Source organism: Rhinoraja longicauda, chromosome 1, assembly GCF_053455715.1.
Source record: "Rhinoraja longicauda isolate Sanriku21f chromosome 1, sRhiLon1.1, whole genome shotgun sequence".
In the NCBI taxonomy this organism is placed as follows: Eukaryota; Metazoa; Chordata; class Chondrichthyes; order Rajiformes; family Arhynchobatidae; genus Rhinoraja; species Rhinoraja longicauda.
The window spans coordinates 133,854,751-133,873,611 of record NC_135953.1 but is presented as its reverse complement, the minus strand read 5'-3'; the positions used below and the strand labels follow the sequence as shown (position 1 = coordinate 133,873,611).

Below are 18,861 nucleotides of genomic sequence, written 5' to 3'. Positions count from 1 at the left end.
GTTGTCCCTGGTGTGTGGGATAGTGCTTGTGTACGGAGTGATCGATGGTCGACGTGGACTCGGTGGGACAAAGGGCCTGTTTCGGCGCTGCATCTCTAAAGTCTAAATGTTAGTAGATAGATGGTTCTTGGTCTGGATAAACCTTTGATAATCTTTACTAAAGTTAAAAATATTAAAATTAGAAATATGTATCAGGCCCTCTAGTCCTGAGATCACTGATGCCCAATCTCCATCTGGTATTTGCTCCCAGGGCAATTTTGGTCCTTGAGTTTCTGGTCAAGCCAGATAGCAGGCAGATAGCGTTTAAAGTCAAGTACCACTCCAAGCCTAACCCTCCTTCCCACCACATGGCACAGGACCTCCATATTCCACAGATGGAGTTGGGGCTGGAGTCCATTTCCCACAGCTTCTCCTGGGTGTATGAAAAAGTGGCGTCCAATGTCAAAATCACGTAGGACAACTATATGTGTAGGAAGGAACTGCAGATGCTGGTTTGAACCGAAGATAGACACAAAATGCTGGAGTAACTCAGCGGGTCAGGCAGCAACTCTGGAGAAAAGGAATAGGTGACGTTTCGGGTCGAGACCCTTCTTCAGACTCCTGAAGTAGTCCCAGGTTTCGGGTTCTTCAGGAGTCTGAAGAAGGGTCTCGACCCGAAACATCACCTATTACGTTTCCACAGAGATGCTGTCTGACCCGCTGAGTTACACCGGCATTCTGAGTCTATCTTTAGTTTTTTCCATAAGAAATCCCATACCATTCATGAATGTCCTCGAAAGGGGAAAAGAGATTTTTAATGTTTCAGATTAAAGAGCTTTCATCGGTACCTGATCAGATGAAATATTATAATCTGCAATGCTGACATTCATTGCCGTAATAAATCCAGTTAGTCCATTAACTGTGGAAAGCTAATCCAACCTTTTTGGACTTGTGCCATTTTTCAGGTCCTGAAAGATCTTAGTTTATCTGTGTCTCCACTCTGAAACTGTAATCTCATTGTGGATTTGAGGCAAGGAGTAGAATTCGAGTGCACTCATTGCCCACCTTATTCCTGCCCACCAAATTTCAATTGTTCAGATTAGTTTAATTTAGATTTTGGATACAGCGCGGAAACAGGCCCTTCGGCCCACCAGGTCTGCACCGACCAGCGATCCCCGCACAGTAACACTAGCGACACACGAGGGACAATCTACAATTTTACAAAGCCAATTAACTTACAAACCTGTCCATCTTTGGAGTGTGGGATGAAACTGGAGTACTCGGAGAAAACCTACACAGGTCACAGGGTGTACGTACAAACTCCGTACAGACAGCACCCGTGCTCAGGATGGAACCCGGGTCTCTGGCGTTGTAAGGCAGCAACTCTACCGCTGTGGCACACTAGGTGGCGGGAATGAGGATGAATGTTTCTTGCCCCTTTTTCCATAGGTGTGGGGCTTCATATGGGAGGGCAAGCTTACATCACATTGGAAACGCTGTCAGTTCCACCTCCGTCATCAAAGACACTTCTCCAAAATGAAGCCATGAACAGAGTCAATAGACAATAGACAATAGGTGCAGGAGGAGGCCATTCGGCCCTTCGAGCCAGCACCGCCATTCAATGTGATCATGGCTGATCATTCTCAATCAGTACCCCGTTCCTGCCTTCTCCCCATACCCCCTGACTCCGCTATCCTTAAGAGCTCTATCTAGCTCTCTCTTGAATGCATTCAGAGAATTGGCCTCCACTGCTTTCTGAAGCAGAGAATTCCACAGATTCACAACTCTCTTTTTCCTCATCTCTGTTCTAAATGGTCTACCCCTTATTCTTAAACTGTGGCCCCTTGTTCTGGACTCCCCCAACATTGGGAACATGTTTCCTGCCTCTAACGTGTCCAACCCCTTAATAATCTTATACGTTTCGATAAGATCTCCTCTCATCCTTCTAAATTCCAGTGTATACAAGCCTAGTCGCTCCAGTCTTTCAACATATGACAGTCCCGCCATTCCGGGAATTAACCTAGTAAACCTACGCTGCATGCCCTCAATAGCAAGAATATCCTTCCTCAACTTTGGAGGCCAAAACTGCACACAGTACTCCAGGTCCGAATGGAGCAAGCCCCATGACAGCTCGAAAGGCTGGTTTCTTCCCAGCAATTTTGAATCAGTGAAACAGTGGAAGGAACAAAGAAACTTGGAGCAGACGTCAGCCATCTTTACTAATCCGACATCAAACAGAAAACAAATCTATTTGGTTCGATTCCTACTTCATTTCCCAGGCTGTAGATAATCCATCCGATTACGATAGTGGTGGATTATTGATTATTAATTATTTCAATATCATCCGCATGCTTTGATCTGGCGATCGATGCTACATGCTAGGGAAGTTAGAACTGTCCCGAAGCACAAACATGCTGAGACCTGGAATTGAGGTAAAATGAACGAGGCCGCATTCACATATCTTCCACAACCTCAGAATAACAAAAGGCACTTCACAACCAACAAAATATGAGGGTTACCATAAAGTATCTGGCCCCATTGCACATTTCTATGCCAATCGTGAACGTGCTGGAAGCTAGCCTGTGTTGCTCAGAACGTACTCAAAATATTTCTATTGCACCAAAAACTCAGAGAAATGTAGTCCGCCTAAATCTATCTGATCTCCCGAAGGCTATCCTTAAGAGCTCTATCTAGCTCTCTCTTGTGATGTTAATCTCTCTCCCTCTCTGATGTTAATTCGGGACTTCGAACACTAGTTTTTGCTTCTTAGGTGATTGGTAAAATATTGCTGCTCTGTGTCCACTGATCACGCTCAGATTTTCAAGAGAGCTACCATAAAGTATGGAACGGGGTACTGATTGTGAATGATCAGCCATGAGCACATTGAATGGCGGTGCTGGCTCGAAGGGCCGAATGGCCTACTCCTGCACCTATTGTCTTTTGCCTATTGTCTATTATTTTAAAAAACCTCAATGAAACAGCATTGAGCATTTTGTGTCTATCTTCGGAGTAACATTCGGTTTCAGGCTGGAAGTGAAAAGCAACACACATCCATCTGGAGGTGGCAATTGAAAGCTCTGTCACACCATTCTGCTTCTCTCATAATTTCAGTTAGAGTTGTATTACAATCTGCGAAAAGCCAAACCATATTTTTCTCAGCCTTAGTGTAAATACATTTGTTCATTGAATAAGCATGTGGCACTGAAGCTTTCCTGCCATCTCCGCGGTGTACATCTGACGCTAGCTTGCTCACTTGGTTTCACAGAAAAGGTTTTCTTTTTCCACGCCAAAACAAGTTCTTCCACCATTTTGTGGCTATCTTTGGTTTCACAGAAGGCCGGATAAGAAACCTGAAACATTCCTTGTGCTGTGCTTCGCGAACACGCTCATTGTTTACCGTTGCTAAACTAGCTCCTGAGGAGCCACTGACGATAGATCACGTACGACATTCAAAACAATTCTCAACAACCGAGAGTTAATGAAAAGCTTACGGTCCAACCAAACATTTTTGAGAGATAGAGAAACAGCAACAGCTATAATTGAAAACGTCACAAAAATATTATTTTTTCGTAGAAAGAAAGACACCTTTTCACTCTACTATAAAATCAATAATTATGAATGCATGTGATTTACCTTTCTCTCAATATTTTGGTAACTGGTGACAGTGAACTACGTGCTGTCTATATATGTCAGAATGTTCACACTTCCACTGTGGCCATTCCTATTTCTAACGCTTTGCAACATTCCCGCCATTTCACTGAGTTGCTCTTTGCAGAGGGTTATAGTAGTTTCTGTCTTCATTATCTCCTAATAAAAACGTGGACCCAATCCCAGTTTGTGCAGCACAATACCTGGACATCTATACAGCTTCCTTGCCTGCGCAATGTCTCCTTTACTTAATCGTGCACGTTGGCCAATGGGAGGTCGAATGCCATTTTCATCTCGCCCGGGTAGAATGGTGTCCAGAAACATTCCTCTGGGAAAAAGAAAGAATTGTCACTTGGCATGATCAAATATTGTCCATTTTCTTTACCTGCATCAGAGTAAAGGTGGCCGGAGGTTGACCTTTCCCTTTAAAAGGCATTCTGAGCATGTGTTCATAGTGCACAGTACACAATACACAATACAATATATCTTTATTGCCATTGTACAGGGGTACAACGAGATTGGGAATGCGCCTCCCATACGATGCAATAATTTAATTAGCTAGTCAGTATTAATTTAAACAACCTAATGAAACAAATTGTAACAGTTTTAAAACAGAATAAAGTGCAAGTAGATCTGTGCCGGATCACTGTGCGATGTGACCATCCGGCTCAGCAGGACCGGTTCATAGCAGCTATGGCCCTGTACACCACCAGAGTGTCACCTAGTTAGACTAATTGGTCTGCAGCCAGTTAACTAATCGCAGTTAAAACAGATAAAGGGCCATCTCATCTGTCACACCTGAACAAGGGTTCCTGCCCTTCACCATTTAGTCTAGTTTAATGAGGTTCAGAGATACAGCGCGGAAACGGGCCCTTTGGCCCACTGGTCGGTCGACCGACCAGCGATCCCCGCACATTAACACCACCCTACACACACCAGGGACAAGTATCTTTACATTTATACCAAGCCAATTAACCTACACATCTGTACGTCTTTGGAGTGTGGGAGGAAACCGAAGATCTCGGAGAAAACCCACACAGGGTCACGGGGAGAACGCACAAACTCCGCACAGACGGCGCCCACAGTCGGGATCGAACCCGGGTCTCCGGCGCTGCGTGCGATGTAAGGCAGCAACTCTACCACTGCACCACCGTGCCACACCTTCCTTGCCTACGATGCTTGGGGCAACTGGGTGTGGACTTTGGTCAACGGAATCACCTCCGGTTAAGGAGAGCAGGCTTGCGAATAAATACCGCAGCTTTCACAACCGAATATTTGGTCCTTAACTAAATCGCCGGAGGGCACCAAACCCCATGTTTGCATATTAAGGACAGAGTTAACCTTTCAGCCATGGAGTGAAAGGGGAAAAAATGGCAGGATATTGAAGTACATTCTGAGAGGCATCTCACCAAATTTTCAGGTACGAACGCACCATATTAATGCAGAAACAACAGCAGAAAAAAAGAGAAACATTCAGAAAAGAAGTTCACATGGCTAACAGTCAATTATTTTTTTTTAAGCATTAAGGTATCAGTATTAAACAGAACCAGAATAAATTAATTAATTGGATGTCTTTTATTTCCTCATACCATGTAATTACTTTAAGGAAATAAATAGCAAATCGGTCCTGCAGGACTGATTGAGGTATATTTAACGAGTCAATGCTGTTGAGGGCATTTTGCAAGGGAGCAATGCAGAGGTCAATACCTTTTATAATGTTCCAGCCATTAATTTTAATGAACAGAAGAAGCTTATGTGCTGAACACTGATCTCATTCACAAATTCCTTATCTGCACTCCCATCTTGCAAGTTCAGTCCTTGGAGCATTTTTATTAAAAATCTATCCTTCTGTCTTTGGCATGTTTGCCATTCTAATCCAAAAGATTGGCCATTAGAAACTTTAAGTAAAGAAGTATTTTCAGGCATCCTGTTGATTCAGCGAGTAAAGGTAATGAATAAAACTACTCCGGTCTATTTTTGAAGTAAGCCGATCTTGAGAGAACACTGGAACCTGCGCGTGTTGGCTGAGTAGTCAAGGGAGGCAAAAACCTTGTGCCACCAAGAGTCACTGAATGACATTCAGAAGCACATCTTACCATCCCAAACTCAGAAGAAGGAGCAAATGCAGCATTCCCACATCTGCCTGCTGGAATACAAGTAAAACAACACAGGCCAGGAGCGTGGACTCGTTGGGAATCACATGTGCATCTCTTCTGCCCCCATCTCAAAAGTTCGAGACATGTTTTCATATTCCTTAAGGTTTTATCACAGAAATAGTTTCCTGGCTGAGTTGTTTTGTCTGACGCGTGAAGGTGACCCACTGGATAGACTCGGCTTGTACTCGCTGGAATTTAGAAGATTGAGGGGGGATCTTATAGAAACTTACAAAATTCTTAAGGGGTTTGGACAGGCTAGATGCAGGAAGATTGTTCCCGATGTTGGGGAAGTCCAGAACAAGGGGTCACAGTTTAAGGATAAGGGGGAAGTCTTTTAGGACCGAGATGAGAACGTTTTTTTTCACACAGAGAGTGGTGAGTCTGTGGAATTCTCTGCCACAGAAGGTAGTTGAGGCTAGTTCATTGGCTATATTTAAGAGGGAGTTAGATGTGGCCCTTGTGGCTAAAGGGATCAGGGGGTATGGAGAGAAGGCAGGTACGGGATACTGAGTTGGATGATCAGCCATGATCATATTGAATGTCAGTGCAGGCTCGAAGGGCCGAATGGCCTACTCCTGCACCTATTTTCTATGTTTCTATGTTTCTATCTATCTTTGTCTAAATTATCATTTTTTTGTTCAGGTTCCTGCCTTACAGCACTTGCAGCGCCGGAGACCCAGGTTCAATCATTAACTGTGGGTGCCGTCTGTACAGAGTTTGTACGTTCTCCCCGTGACGTGCTTGCGTTTCCTCCTACATCTTCGGTTTCCTCCCACGCTCCAAAGATGTAAAGGTTTGTAGGTTAATTGACTTGGTATAAGTGTAAATTGTCCCTAGTGTGTGTAGTGTAAGAAAATAAGTGCAGATGCTGGTACAAAACTCAGTCTGAAGAAGGGTCTCGACCCGAAACGTCACCCATTCCCTCTCTCCTGAGATGCTGCCTGACATGCTGAGTTACTCCAGCATTTTGTGAATAAATACCTAATGTGTGTAGGATCGTGCTAATGTGTGGGGATCACTGGTCGGTGCGGACTCGAAGGGTCTGTTTCCGCGCTGTATCTCTAAACTAAACTCAACTAAACGGCAAAGGGGCAGAGAAAACTAATGTTATTATGCAGCTTCCCAATAGATGCCTAAACCAGCAATAATCCAAGGTGAAGTTTGCATTACATTCTACCAGCTGACTGAATTTAAAAGTCAAAGAGGTGCAACCATTAGACTCCAACCTTGAGAAGGTGTTCCTAGCATAGTGCATGATACTGTCAAAGTCATACGATTCTCCAAGGGAGTTCACCTCACCAGGCTCCATCTTGAGGAAGTTGTATTCCTGGCCTGCATGAAGTTAGAAGAAAAAAGCAATGTTTAGTCATGGGCCTAACTTTGTGGACTGACGGTTCAAAACAATCCGCTGAGGCCACCGTAAAGATTTACAATTTCAACCTTCCCTGTGTTCCATCGGATTATCCTTAGCTTACTGAATTTTTCGAAAATAACAAAGTAATTTCTTCCAAACATTCAACATCCAGCACACTGTTCCTTATCTAAGTGCAACTCTGCTCAAGGTACAACACTTTCATTCCAGTCATTTCTTTAATTCCATTGATTTTTTTGTTCTATGTATAAAATTGCAAGGGCGTTTGTTCTTTGCTATGGCATTTGCTGTACACCAATTGAAAAGGGCTCTCTCAATGCAAAAAAAAGGCTGCCACAGCATAGTTGAAATAAATTCACTATTCAGAAGTAATGCTGGAATGTGTAATTTATAGGGCATGTTTTTTGGGGGGGATTTTGAATCCGGTTTGGTTCAGCATCTTTTTTTTCCAGTTTTTAAACAATGTTTTGCAAATTGGGGCATCACTACATCAACTTTAGGTCCCCATAAAATGGAGCTAAAGTGACATCTATATAATAAAACTCTCGTTTGTTTGTTTGTTTGTTCCTGAATGACAGCCAAAAGGTACATGATAGCGCGACAATTTTAGGCCCACCTTATTCACCGTCGTCCTTTTTGTGCTAATGCTAGAAGTTTCATTAAAATCGGTGTTATATTTTTAAAGTTATTCACGTTTTGAAATTTAAATCTATCTCTTAGAGAGGTAGGGAGGGAGGGAGAGGGAGGGAGGGAAGGAGGGAGGGAGGGAGAGGGAGGGAGGGAGGGAGGGAAGGAGGGAGGGAGGGAGAGGGAGGGAGGGAGGGAGGGAAGGAGGGAGGGGGAGGATAAGGGGGGCTGAGGGGGATGGAGTGGGGGAGGGGAAGGGGGAGGAGAAGGGGAGTGGGGAGGGGGAGCGGAGACGGGAGGGGGGAGAGGGAGGGAGAGGGGGAGGGGGGAGGGAGAGGGGGTGGAGGGATGGGGGAGGTGGAGAGGGGAGGGGGAGAGGGGAGGGGGAGAGGGGAGGAAGAGGGGAGGGGGAGGAGAGGGTGCTGCACCAATGCAGGAGAGGATTGTGCCCACTTGGTCTAGTAAATACTAACAATAACAACTGGTGCACATTCAAAGTCTTATTAGATAAATTAAATTTATCATGTCATCTCCATCTTGTTACTTAACAAAGCGTCTCCACAAACAAATGTTACACAAACAAATGCCCATTGCATCTTTATCAAGTTTTATTGGTTAAAGCCAAACAATTCAACTCTCAACCACCTCTGAGTAGAAAATGCCACAAAAGAAAGATATTTAGCGGTGGGTGAGGCAGGCATCTTCTTTTGCATCAACTATTCCTCTTGAGCCAGTGTTGACTGCCACCTGACAAGCAAACAGCCTGATATTATTTTCCCAAAATAGTTAACCTGTCTGTGGAGATACAACGCAGACTTGGAGCTTGTTGAAATAACATTAATGAGGCAGGATGCCCAACTTCAGCCTGACTTTAGATAGACCCAAAAAGCTGGAGTAACTCACAGGCAGCATCTCTGGAGAGAAGGAATGGATGACGTTTCGGGTCAAGACGTCGACCCGAAACGTCACCCATTCCTTCTCTCCAGAGATGCTGCCTGTCCCGCTGAGTTACTCCAGCTTTTTGTGACTATATAAGGAAATGTAGATTGGTTCATTGTTAGCTGTGGAGAAGGTGACACGGAGGCATACAATCAGTAAGATTAATCAGCCATTCGGCCCTTCGAGCCAGCACCACCATTCAATGTGATCTTGGCTGATCATTCTCAATCAGTACCCCGTTCCTGCCTTCTCCCCATACCCCCTGACTCCGCTATCCTTAAGAGCTCTATCTACCTCTCTCTTGAATGCATTCAGAGAACTGGCCTCCAGTAACTCCAGTTAGTAAAATGGCTAAATAGAAACATAGAAACACAGTAAATAGGTGCAGGAGGAGGCCATTCCACCCTTTGAGCCCCCACCGCCATTCAATGTGATCATGGTTGATCATCCAAAATCAGTACCCCATTCCTGCTTTCGCCCCATATCCCTCGATTCCTTTAGCCCTAGGAGCTCTCTTGAGGGAGTGTAATGGTCCTCTAATCTATTTTAAGTCAGCTGATCTTAATGAGAGAGAAGATTTCAAACTACACTGTTGTCTCTGTCTGTTTACTCGACTTACGTTGTGGAAGTTCAAAGCTTGATAATCTTTTTTTTCATTATTGTTCAAATTCACAGTTGGCCACATTAAGAATAACGCTGGATTTTCTGCAGGGCAAAAGACCCCCAAAGTGCACTGAGGATATCCAAAGTCAATAGACAATAGACAATAGGTGCAGGAGTAGGCCATTCGGCCCTTCGAGCCAGCACCGCCATTCAATGTGATCATGGCTGATCATTCTCAATCAGTACCCCGTTCCTGCTTTCTCCCCATACCCCCTGACTCCGCTATCCTTAAGAGCTCTATCTAGCTCTCTCTTGAATGCATTCAGAGAATTGGCCTCCATTGACTTCTGAGGCAGAGAATTCCACAGATTTACAACTTTCTGAGTGAAAAAGTTCATCAGAATAGAGAAAGTGATTTAGGATGCTGTGGGGACCTGTGGTGATCAGGCTGGAGAAGGGTCTCGAACCCGAAACGTCACTCAGCGGGGCAGGCAGCCTCTCAGGTGCCGGCCGGCCTTGGAACAATGCTCAACATTTCCCAACTCCAGCAAATACCATTTAAATAGTTGGCGTGGGATCGGGTCAGGTGGATCAGTGCCCACCACTCCACTCTGCAGCTTGGAGACCAGAAAGCCGAAAGGAATTAAAAAAAAAAAAAGAATTATTCAAAGCTCTTTGAATCGTGTAATTCAATCCACCTAATTTTTTGGTTCTGTGCACACGATTAGCCTCTCCACTCACCGGCCAAGCTTGCAATAAAATCGGGGCCAGTGAGCCCGTTTCCGCAGCTGATCGGTCATAGCTTTTCGAACTAGTATCAAAATTAATTGCTATTGCATTTCCTATTTTTGCACAAAGATTAATTCGTTTAAAACTGCGCTGGCACGCATCTACAGATTAAACTTGGCAGTCGATGCACTGTAGCTGAACAGCGAAACCTGATTAATAGGGTTTATTCCCCCGAATTAAATGCCTGTTTTTAAACTACCATTGCGAAGAGGAGTTAAAAAATCTTAAGAGACAAACTGCCGGAGTAACTCATCCAGGCGAATTTGAGGGGAGTGAATGGAAGCAAATGGTGGAGTTGATGAGATCAATGAGTTGTGCATTGGGTGCAGGTGGAAGCTCAGATGCAGTCTTCAGTGTAGCAGGGAGAGATTTGGGGGATGGTGCCAGTGTATGTATGTATGTATGTATGCCTGGAACGAGGACCGTTCGACATAACCGACAAAAGGCAGGTGTAGCTGGGACCCAGATGAGTGCCCGTGCCTGCACATTTAACTCGGGGAGATTTAGATTTTTTTTTTAGATTTAGAGATACAGCGCAGAAACAGGTCCTTCGGCCCACCGGGTCCACGCCGCCCAGCGGTCCCCGCACACTAACACTATCCTACACCCCACTAGGGACAATCTTTTACATTTGCACAGCCAATTAACCTACATGCCTGTACGTCTTTGGAGTGTGGGAGGAAACCGAAGATCTCGGAGAAAACCCACGCAGGTCACGGGGAGAACGTACAAACTCCGTACAGGCGGCGCCCATGGTCAGGATCGAACCTGAGTCTCCGGCGCTGCATTCGCTGTAAGGCAGCAACTCTACCGCTGCGCCACCATGCCGCACTTGAGTGAGAGGAGTGTTGAGGGCGAGGACAAGTCCACCAGATGGAGGAGTGTGTTGGTGGAGGGAAAGCGATTGGGTCTCCTTTCGAAGTAGATCTGGAGGGCCTTGAGAGCTTTATGGTGGGGGGGATGGAGGTGTCGGTGGACTGCAGGTCCCTGGTAAAGATGTGGCAACGGGGCTCAGATTTGCCTAGAAATTGAAAGTCATTGAAGAGTTGAAGGGTGCGTGAATGGTCTCGGATATAGGTGTGAAGGGGCTGGATAAAGGGGGATAGGATGGAATCGAAGCGTGTGGAGATGAGTTCAATGTGGCAGGAGAAGGAAGAGAATGTGGGTCTGCCAGGGCAGTCCTGCTCATAGGTATTGGGGAGGAGATAAAAGCGGGCAGTGCTGGGATGGAGAACATTGGAGGCTGTGGAAGGGTGATTGCCAGAGGTGATGAGGTCAGGAACAGTCTGGGAGATCATGGCCTGGTGTTTGTTTGTGGGTTCCTGGGATGAGTCATCTTAAAAATCTTCATCAACCTTGTGCCAATTTGGAATTGAATCTCAAGATTTCAGCAGTGCCTTGTTTTAAATAGTGTTCTTTTTTTCCTAATTCTGTATGAAGTTGTGAGTTGTTTCCAGAAGAAGGGCGGTGAAGGGTCTCGACCCCAAAACGTCACCCATTCCTTCTCTCCAGAGATGCTGCCGGTCCCGCTGAGTTACTCCAGCTTATCGCGTCTATCTTCAGTTGTTTCTAGAATAAGGTTTTTAGGTGCTCAGATACTGTACACAAGTGGCTGTTCCTTATGAGTGTGCCAGTTGACAGTAACTGATGTTTAGTGTAGTTTAGAGATACAGCGAGGAAACTCGGCCCACCGAGTCCGCACCGACCAGCGATCCCCGTACACTTAATTCTACCCTACGCACACTAGGGACAATGTACAATTTTACCAATGCACGTCTTTGGAGTGTGGGAGGAAACCGGAGCACCCAGAGGAAACCCACATGGTCAAAGGTTCAAAGGTCAGTTTATTGTCACGTGTACCAATTGAGGTACAGTGAAACTCGAATTACAAGACAGCCGTACTAAAAAGAGGCAACAAGACCCACAACTACATAAACGTTAACATACACATCCGCCACAGCGGATTCCCCACATTCCTCGCTGTGGTCACGTGGAGAACGTCCGTGCAGCCAACAGCCGTAGTCAGGATCGAACCCGGGTCTCTGGAGCTGTGAGGCAGCAACTCTACCGCTGCGCCACCGTGCTGCTGATGAAAGTCTCAAAGTGTGACTGTGATCATCCGTGGACTTATCGAAACGTATAAGATTATTAAGGGGTTGGACATGTTAGAGGCAGGAAACATGTTCCCAATGTTGGGGGAGTCCAGAACCAGGGGCCACAGTTTAAGAATAAGGGGTAGGCCATTTAGAACAGAGATGATGAAAAACTTTATTAGTCAGAGAGTTGTGAATCTGTGGAATTCTCTGCCTCAGAGGGCAGTGGAGGCCAATTCTCTGAATACATTCAAGAGAGAGCTAGATAGAGCTCTTAAGGATAGCGGAGTCAGGGGGTATGGGGAGAAAGCAGGAACGGGGTACTGATTGAGAATGAATGGCGGTGCTGGCTCGAAGGGCCGAATGGCCTCCTCCTGCACCTATTGTCTATTGTCTATTTTTCCTGCATCTAGCTTGTCCAGTCCTTTGATAATTATATATGCCTCTATATGATCCCCTCTCATCCTTCTAAACTCCAGTGAATACAAGCCTAGTCTTTTCAATCTTTCCTCATATGACAGTCCTGCCATCCCAGGGATCAATCACGTGAACCCAGTGAACCTACGCTGTTCACGTGGTAGTCACAGTCCTATGGCAAGTACCGGGCTTTCACAGACCATAGGGGTGACAAGGATTGGGTATCTCAGGATATGTCGCCTGATAGCTAGTCACGGATTTGCCCCTTATCGCGGAAGTCCCCCTTTACAACTGGAAACGTAAGCCTTGACATGGTGAAGAGGCCGGGCCGGCAGCCGATGACCTGTCCCAATATCATAAGTGTCTCACCAATAATATGCAATATGAAACTGCAACTTGCTATTAATGAACAAAAATCAGATGCAGCAGAAAATGGGGACTGCTGTTGTAAGTGGTGTTAATATTTTATCAAATGCTAACAGACCAAGCAATAATGTAATTAAATTAAAATAAATCCTAAATCAGGTTCAAGCGTTCTCAAGCAACAATTAATATTTTCATTTAATTTGAAAATCTTAGAGTCATAAAGTAAAACAGCGTGGAAACAGGCCCTTCGGCCCAACTTTCCCACACCGGCCAACATGTCCCAGCTACACTAGTCCCACCTGCCCGCATTTGGTCCATATCCCTCCAAACCTGTCCTATCCTTGTACCTGTCTAACTGTTCCTTAAATTTTGGGATAGTCCCTGCCTCAACTACCTCCTCTGGCAGCTTGTTCCATACACCCACCATCCTTGGTGTGAAAAAGTTACCCCTCAGATTCCTATTAAACCTTTTCCCCTTCACCTTAAACCTATGTACTCTGGTCCTCGATTCACCTACTCTGGGCAAGAGACTGTGCATCTACCCGATCTATTCCTCCCATGATTTTATACACCTCAATAAGATCATCCCTCGTCCTCTTGAGCTCCAAGAAATAGAGTCCCAGCATGCTCAACCTCTCCCTGCAGCTCACACCCTCTGGTCCTGGCAACATCCTCGTAAACCTTCTCTGTGCCCTTCATCGGACAGAAGGTATTTGCTCCCAATGGGCATCAAATACACCAAATTCAGCGATGCATATTGAAGAATCGGACAAATGAGTGAAGTGTTCTTGTGGAGCCTTACCGGGCTGAATGTTTTCTCTAATGATGGTCACATGATCGTCTCTGTCTGGTCGGGTGTGTTCGTGCCAAAACCCGATCACATGGCCCAGTTCGTGAACGACAATCCCAAACTTGTCGCAGTTTTTGCCTATCGAGATTGCCTGAGGACCATTACCTCGCCTGCCCACATAGGAGCAACACCTGTTGAACAAAACCAGCGTTAGCTTTGAATCACACCAAAGCTTCCTGTTCAGATTGCAGCCGTTAATAGGCTTACCCTGCAGGGGTGAGCTTTGGACAAAATTACTGACAAATCCATCACACTTTGCATTTTTGAATTGAGTCAAATGCACTGGAAGGCTGACAGTGCCACATGTCAAGAGTCAATACAGTACAACAGAAGGTATTTATTCACAAAATGCTGGAATAACTCAGCAGGTCAGGCAGCATCTCGGGAGAGAAGGAATGGGCGTCGTTTCGGGTCGAGACCCTTCTTCAGAGTCTGAACATTATGTACCTGATTGTCAACGGCTACCACCCCAAGCTGCTGTCCAATAATGTTCAGAGTCTGAAGAAGGGTCTCGACCCGAAACGTCGCCCATTCCTTCTCTCCTGAGATGCTGCCTGACTTGCTGAGTTACTCCAGCACTTTGTGAATAAATACTTTCGATTTGTACCAGCATCTGCAGTTATTTTCTTACAATACAACAGAACATCGACATAGAGCCCACAACTCCATGGAATGGATAGCTGTTAATCAGCTTGTAAGTGAACAATGAATTACAATCATAAGTCTGTTAGTATCACCAACATTATGTACCTGATTGTCAACGGCTATCACACCAGCTGCTGTCCAATAATGTTTAGAGTCCTTGTGGATAAAAGCTGTGTCATGATGGAGCTCTGGAGCACAGATCTGATCCGCTCCTGTCTCCCATTTAGAATTTATTTTGACTTTAGAGACGCAGCGCGGAAACAGGCCCTCCGGCCCAACGAGTCTGTGCCGACCAGCGATCACCATGTACACTAATCAAAGGTATTTATTCACAAAATGCTGGAGTAACTCAGCAGGTCAGGCAGCATCTCAGGAGAGAAGGAATGGGTGACGTTTCGGGTCGAGACCCTTCTTCTGAAGAAGGGTCTCGACCTGAAACGTCACCCATTCCTTCTCTCCTGAGATGCTGCCTGACCTGCTGAGTTACCCCAGCATTTTGTGAATAAATACCTTCGATTTGTACCAGCATCTACAGTTATTTTCTTATACCATGTACACTAACACCTACACACACACACACACACACACACACACACACACACACACACACACACACACACACACACACACACACACACACACACACACACACACACACATGAGGGACAAGTTACAATTTTACTGAAGAACATCCTAGCGAGGGAAGGCGATCAACCGGAAGTAGTTGTGCACGTGGGCACGAACGACGTCGGGAAGAAGAGGAAGGAGATACTGCAGCGTGAGTTTAGAGAGTTAGGAAGAAGACTGATAAGCAAGACGTCGAAGGTGGTTGTCTCTGGACTGCTACCTGTACCTCGTGCTGGTGAGGGGAGGAACAGAGAGATCGGGGATATGAATGTATGGCTGAGGGGCTGGTGCAGGGAGCAGGGATTTAGATTTCTAGATCTAGAAACGCGTACGTCTTTGGAGTGTGGGAGGAAACCAGAGCACCCGGGGAAAACCCACGTGGTCAAGGGGAGAACGTACAAACTCAGTGCAGACAGCACCCCGTGGTCAGGATCGAACTCGGGTCTCTGGTGCGGTAAGGCAGCAACTCTACCGGGTTATAATGCTACAGAGAGGTGTTGGATGGAGATATAATTATGAGGTAGTATAAGAAAATAACTGCAGATGCTGGTACAAATCGAAGGTATTTATTCACAAAATGCTGGAGTAACTCAGCAGGTCAGGCAGCATCTCGGAAGAGAAGGAATGGGTGACGTTTTGGGTTGAGACCCTTCTTCAGACTGATGTCTGGGGGGCAGGACAAAGGAAGGATATAGGCGGAGACAGGAAGATAGAGGGAGATCTGGGAAGGAGGAGGGGAAGAGAGGGACAGAGGAACTATCTAAAGTTGGAGAAGTCGATGTTCATACCACTGGGCTGCAAGCTGCCCAGGCGAAATAAGAGGTGCTGTTCCTCCAATTATGAGGGAGTCACCCTGCTAACTTGAAGGAGAGCAAGAAGTACATTTTGGCTTGAAAGCTCTATTCTATCAATTTGAGGTCATAATCTTGCAGGTGCTGCAGTGGGGCGGTGCTGGGCTTTGAAGGTGTTATTTGCAGAATGAGTCAGAAAACCTGTGCGCTTGCAGGTGGATGTAAAATATCCTCTGACATCGTTCAATGAGATGCAGGTGAATACCCCCCAGTGGCCTGCCTAATCTTTATGGCCAAGAACCGGTCTTTCTTTCACACGCGACATTATTAATCGGTCATAGACTTCAGAGTAAGATTGACACGAACCTGGAAACAATCACTCAGGGATTTTGTAAGCCCTACAATTCCTATGTGTACTGGGTTTCAGAGCGCCAGGCTATATTGTACTGGGATAACTCAGCAGGTCAGGCAGCATCTCGGGAGAGAAGGAATGGGTGACATTTCGGGTCAAGACCTTTCTTCAGACTGATGTCGGGGGGCGGGACAAAGGAAGGATATAGGTGGAGACAGGAAGATAGAGGGAGATCTGGGAAGGAGGAGGGGAAGGGAGGGACAGAGGAACTATCTAAAGTTGGAGAAGTCGATGTTCATACCGCTGGGCTGCAAACTGCCCAGGCGAAATATGAGGTGCTGTTCCTCCAATTTCCGGTGGGCCTCACTATGGCACTGGAGGAGGCCCATGACAGAAAGGTCAGACTGGGAATAGGAGGGGGAGTTGAAGTGCTCGGCCACCGGGAGATCAGTTTGGTCAATGCGGACCGAGCGCAGGAGTTCAGCGAAGCGATCGCCGAGCCTGCGCTTGGTTTCGCCAATGTAAATAAGTTGACATCTAAAGCAGCTCTCGAACCGAGCGCAGAAACGGTTTAGCTCATCCGGGAGTGCCTTGTGCCTCCAAGGCAGGTGACTTGTTCCGTGCCCAAACTCCACCGAAAATAGGTCATTGCAGCCATCCCAACAGACCATGTAATTAATCTCAGTCGCTACGAGTTGAAGCATTGCAATAGATTCTCCCTGCATTCCCCCTCCAAATGACCTGTGATATGCAGAGTATAAACAAAGACCTCTGCACAGAGGACCGCACAGGCAGAGGTTCACTTGCACCTCCTCCAACCTCATCTTCTGTCTCCGCTGATCCAGGTGCGGCCTCCTATATATCAGCGAAACCAAGCGCTCGGCGGTCGATTCGTTGAACACCCACACACGGTCCACCTCGGCCTACCCAATCTCCCGGTTGCAAAATATTTTAACTCCCTCTCCCATTCCCACACTGACCTTTCTGTCCTGGGCCTCCTTCATTGTCAGAGTGAGGCCCAATGCAAATTGGAGGAACAGCACCTCATATTTGGGCAGCTGACAACCCAGGGGTATGAAAATTTGATTTCACTAACTTCAATTTTGCTTTCCCTCTCTATCCATCCCTCCCCCCACCCTAGTTCTCCAACTAGTTTCACTGTCCTTCTGATCAATTTTACTGATTGTATGCCTCATTGTCGCCTTCCTCTCGGCCAACAATGAACCATTCTACATTTCCTTATCACTGTCTGCTTTGATCTGTTGTTTTCACACCTTGCCCTTCCATATCTCTAGACTCCCTCTCCCCTGACTCTCAGTCCGAAGGTGGGTCTCGACCAGAAAACGTCACCCATTCCTTCTCTCCAGAGATGCTGCCTGTCCCCGCTGAGTTACTCTAGCATTTTGTGTCGATCTCCACAGGCTGGTCGGTGAATAGCCTTCCACTGACTCACTGTAATTGGTATCGTACAGTGAGGAGCAGAAATCTGACAGTGATCACATCCAGAATATTGGCAGGAAGACAGTGTCCCTGGGGATTCTAACTAGGTTGAGGCAAGTGATCTCAGAGAGCACCTGTGAAAATTTTACTTTTCATGGCCCTTTCTAACAGCTATTCTGCAGGAGAAGGCTGCTCAACCTTAGTTTAGTTTACAGATCCAGCGCGGAAACAGGCCCTTCGGCCCACCGAGTCTGCACCGACCAGCGATCCCCGCACATTAACAATGTCCTACACACACTAGGGACAATTTACACATTCGCCAAGCCAATTAACCTACAAACCTGTACGTCTTTAGAGTGTGGGAGGAAACCGAAGATCTCGGAGAAAACCCATGCAGGTCACAGGAAGAACGTACAAACTCCGTACAGACGGCACCTGTAGTTGGGATAGAACCTGAGTCTCCGGCGCTGCAAACGCTCTAAGGCAGCAGCTCTACCGCTGCGCCACCGTGCCGCCCTACACTTGACTTCAGTGCAGTCCTCATGGTTCTGTTTCAGTCCTGTTTGTCTACTCACAATGCCAACTGTACTGATGCCAACAACACCCGGGCATGCTGACTGGGGAGACACAACCTCAAACTGTCGTGGTCTTGCCACGTACAGGGAAAGTGCTGCAGGCAAGAGATGGGATTTGGAGCCAGGTTTGCCAGGACCCGTCTTGAAAGTGGGTCTGACGGTACACAGGGCTGGTATACACCCGACTCTGGGCTGAGAGACAGATCCAATGCGAAACTCCAGACCGTATAAGATTATTAAGGGGTGGGACACATTAGAGGCAGGAAACATGTTCCCAATGTTGGCGGAGTCCAGAACAAGGGGCCACAGTTTAAGAATAAGGGGTAGGCCATTTAGAACTGAGATGAGGAAAAACTTTTTCAGTCAGAGAGTTGTGAATCTGTGGAATTCTCTGCCTCAGAAGGCAGAGGAGGCCAATTCTCTGAATGCATTCAAGAGAGAGCTGGATAGAGCTCTTAAGGATAGCGGAGTCGGGGGTATAGGGAGAAGGCAGGAACGGGGTACTGATTGAGAATGATCAGCCATGAACACATTGAATGGCGGTGCTGGCTCGAAGGGCCGAATGGCCTCCTCCTGCACGTATTGTCTATTG

At 46.4% G+C, this 18,861-nt stretch overlaps 1 protein-coding gene across 2 annotated transcripts in view; it reads right to left on the bottom strand.

The window, feature by feature from the left end:
* The window catches only part of tll1 (tolloid-like 1), a 321,825-nt gene that overhangs the window by 147,550 nt on the left and 155,414 nt on the right, over window positions 1-18,861 (bottom strand). For both annotated transcript variants that reach the window (XM_078406985.1, XM_078406994.1), the window contains exons 7-9: window positions 13,792-13,970; window positions 7,010-7,115; window positions 3,831-3,955 (exon numbers count right to left, since the gene is read on the bottom strand). In XM_078406985.1, the coding sequence (XP_078263111.1) occupies window positions 3,831-3,955; window positions 7,010-7,115; window positions 13,792-13,970 (410 nt within the window). The remainder of the gene's footprint in view (window positions 1-3,830; window positions 3,956-7,009; window positions 7,116-13,791; window positions 13,971-18,861) is intronic.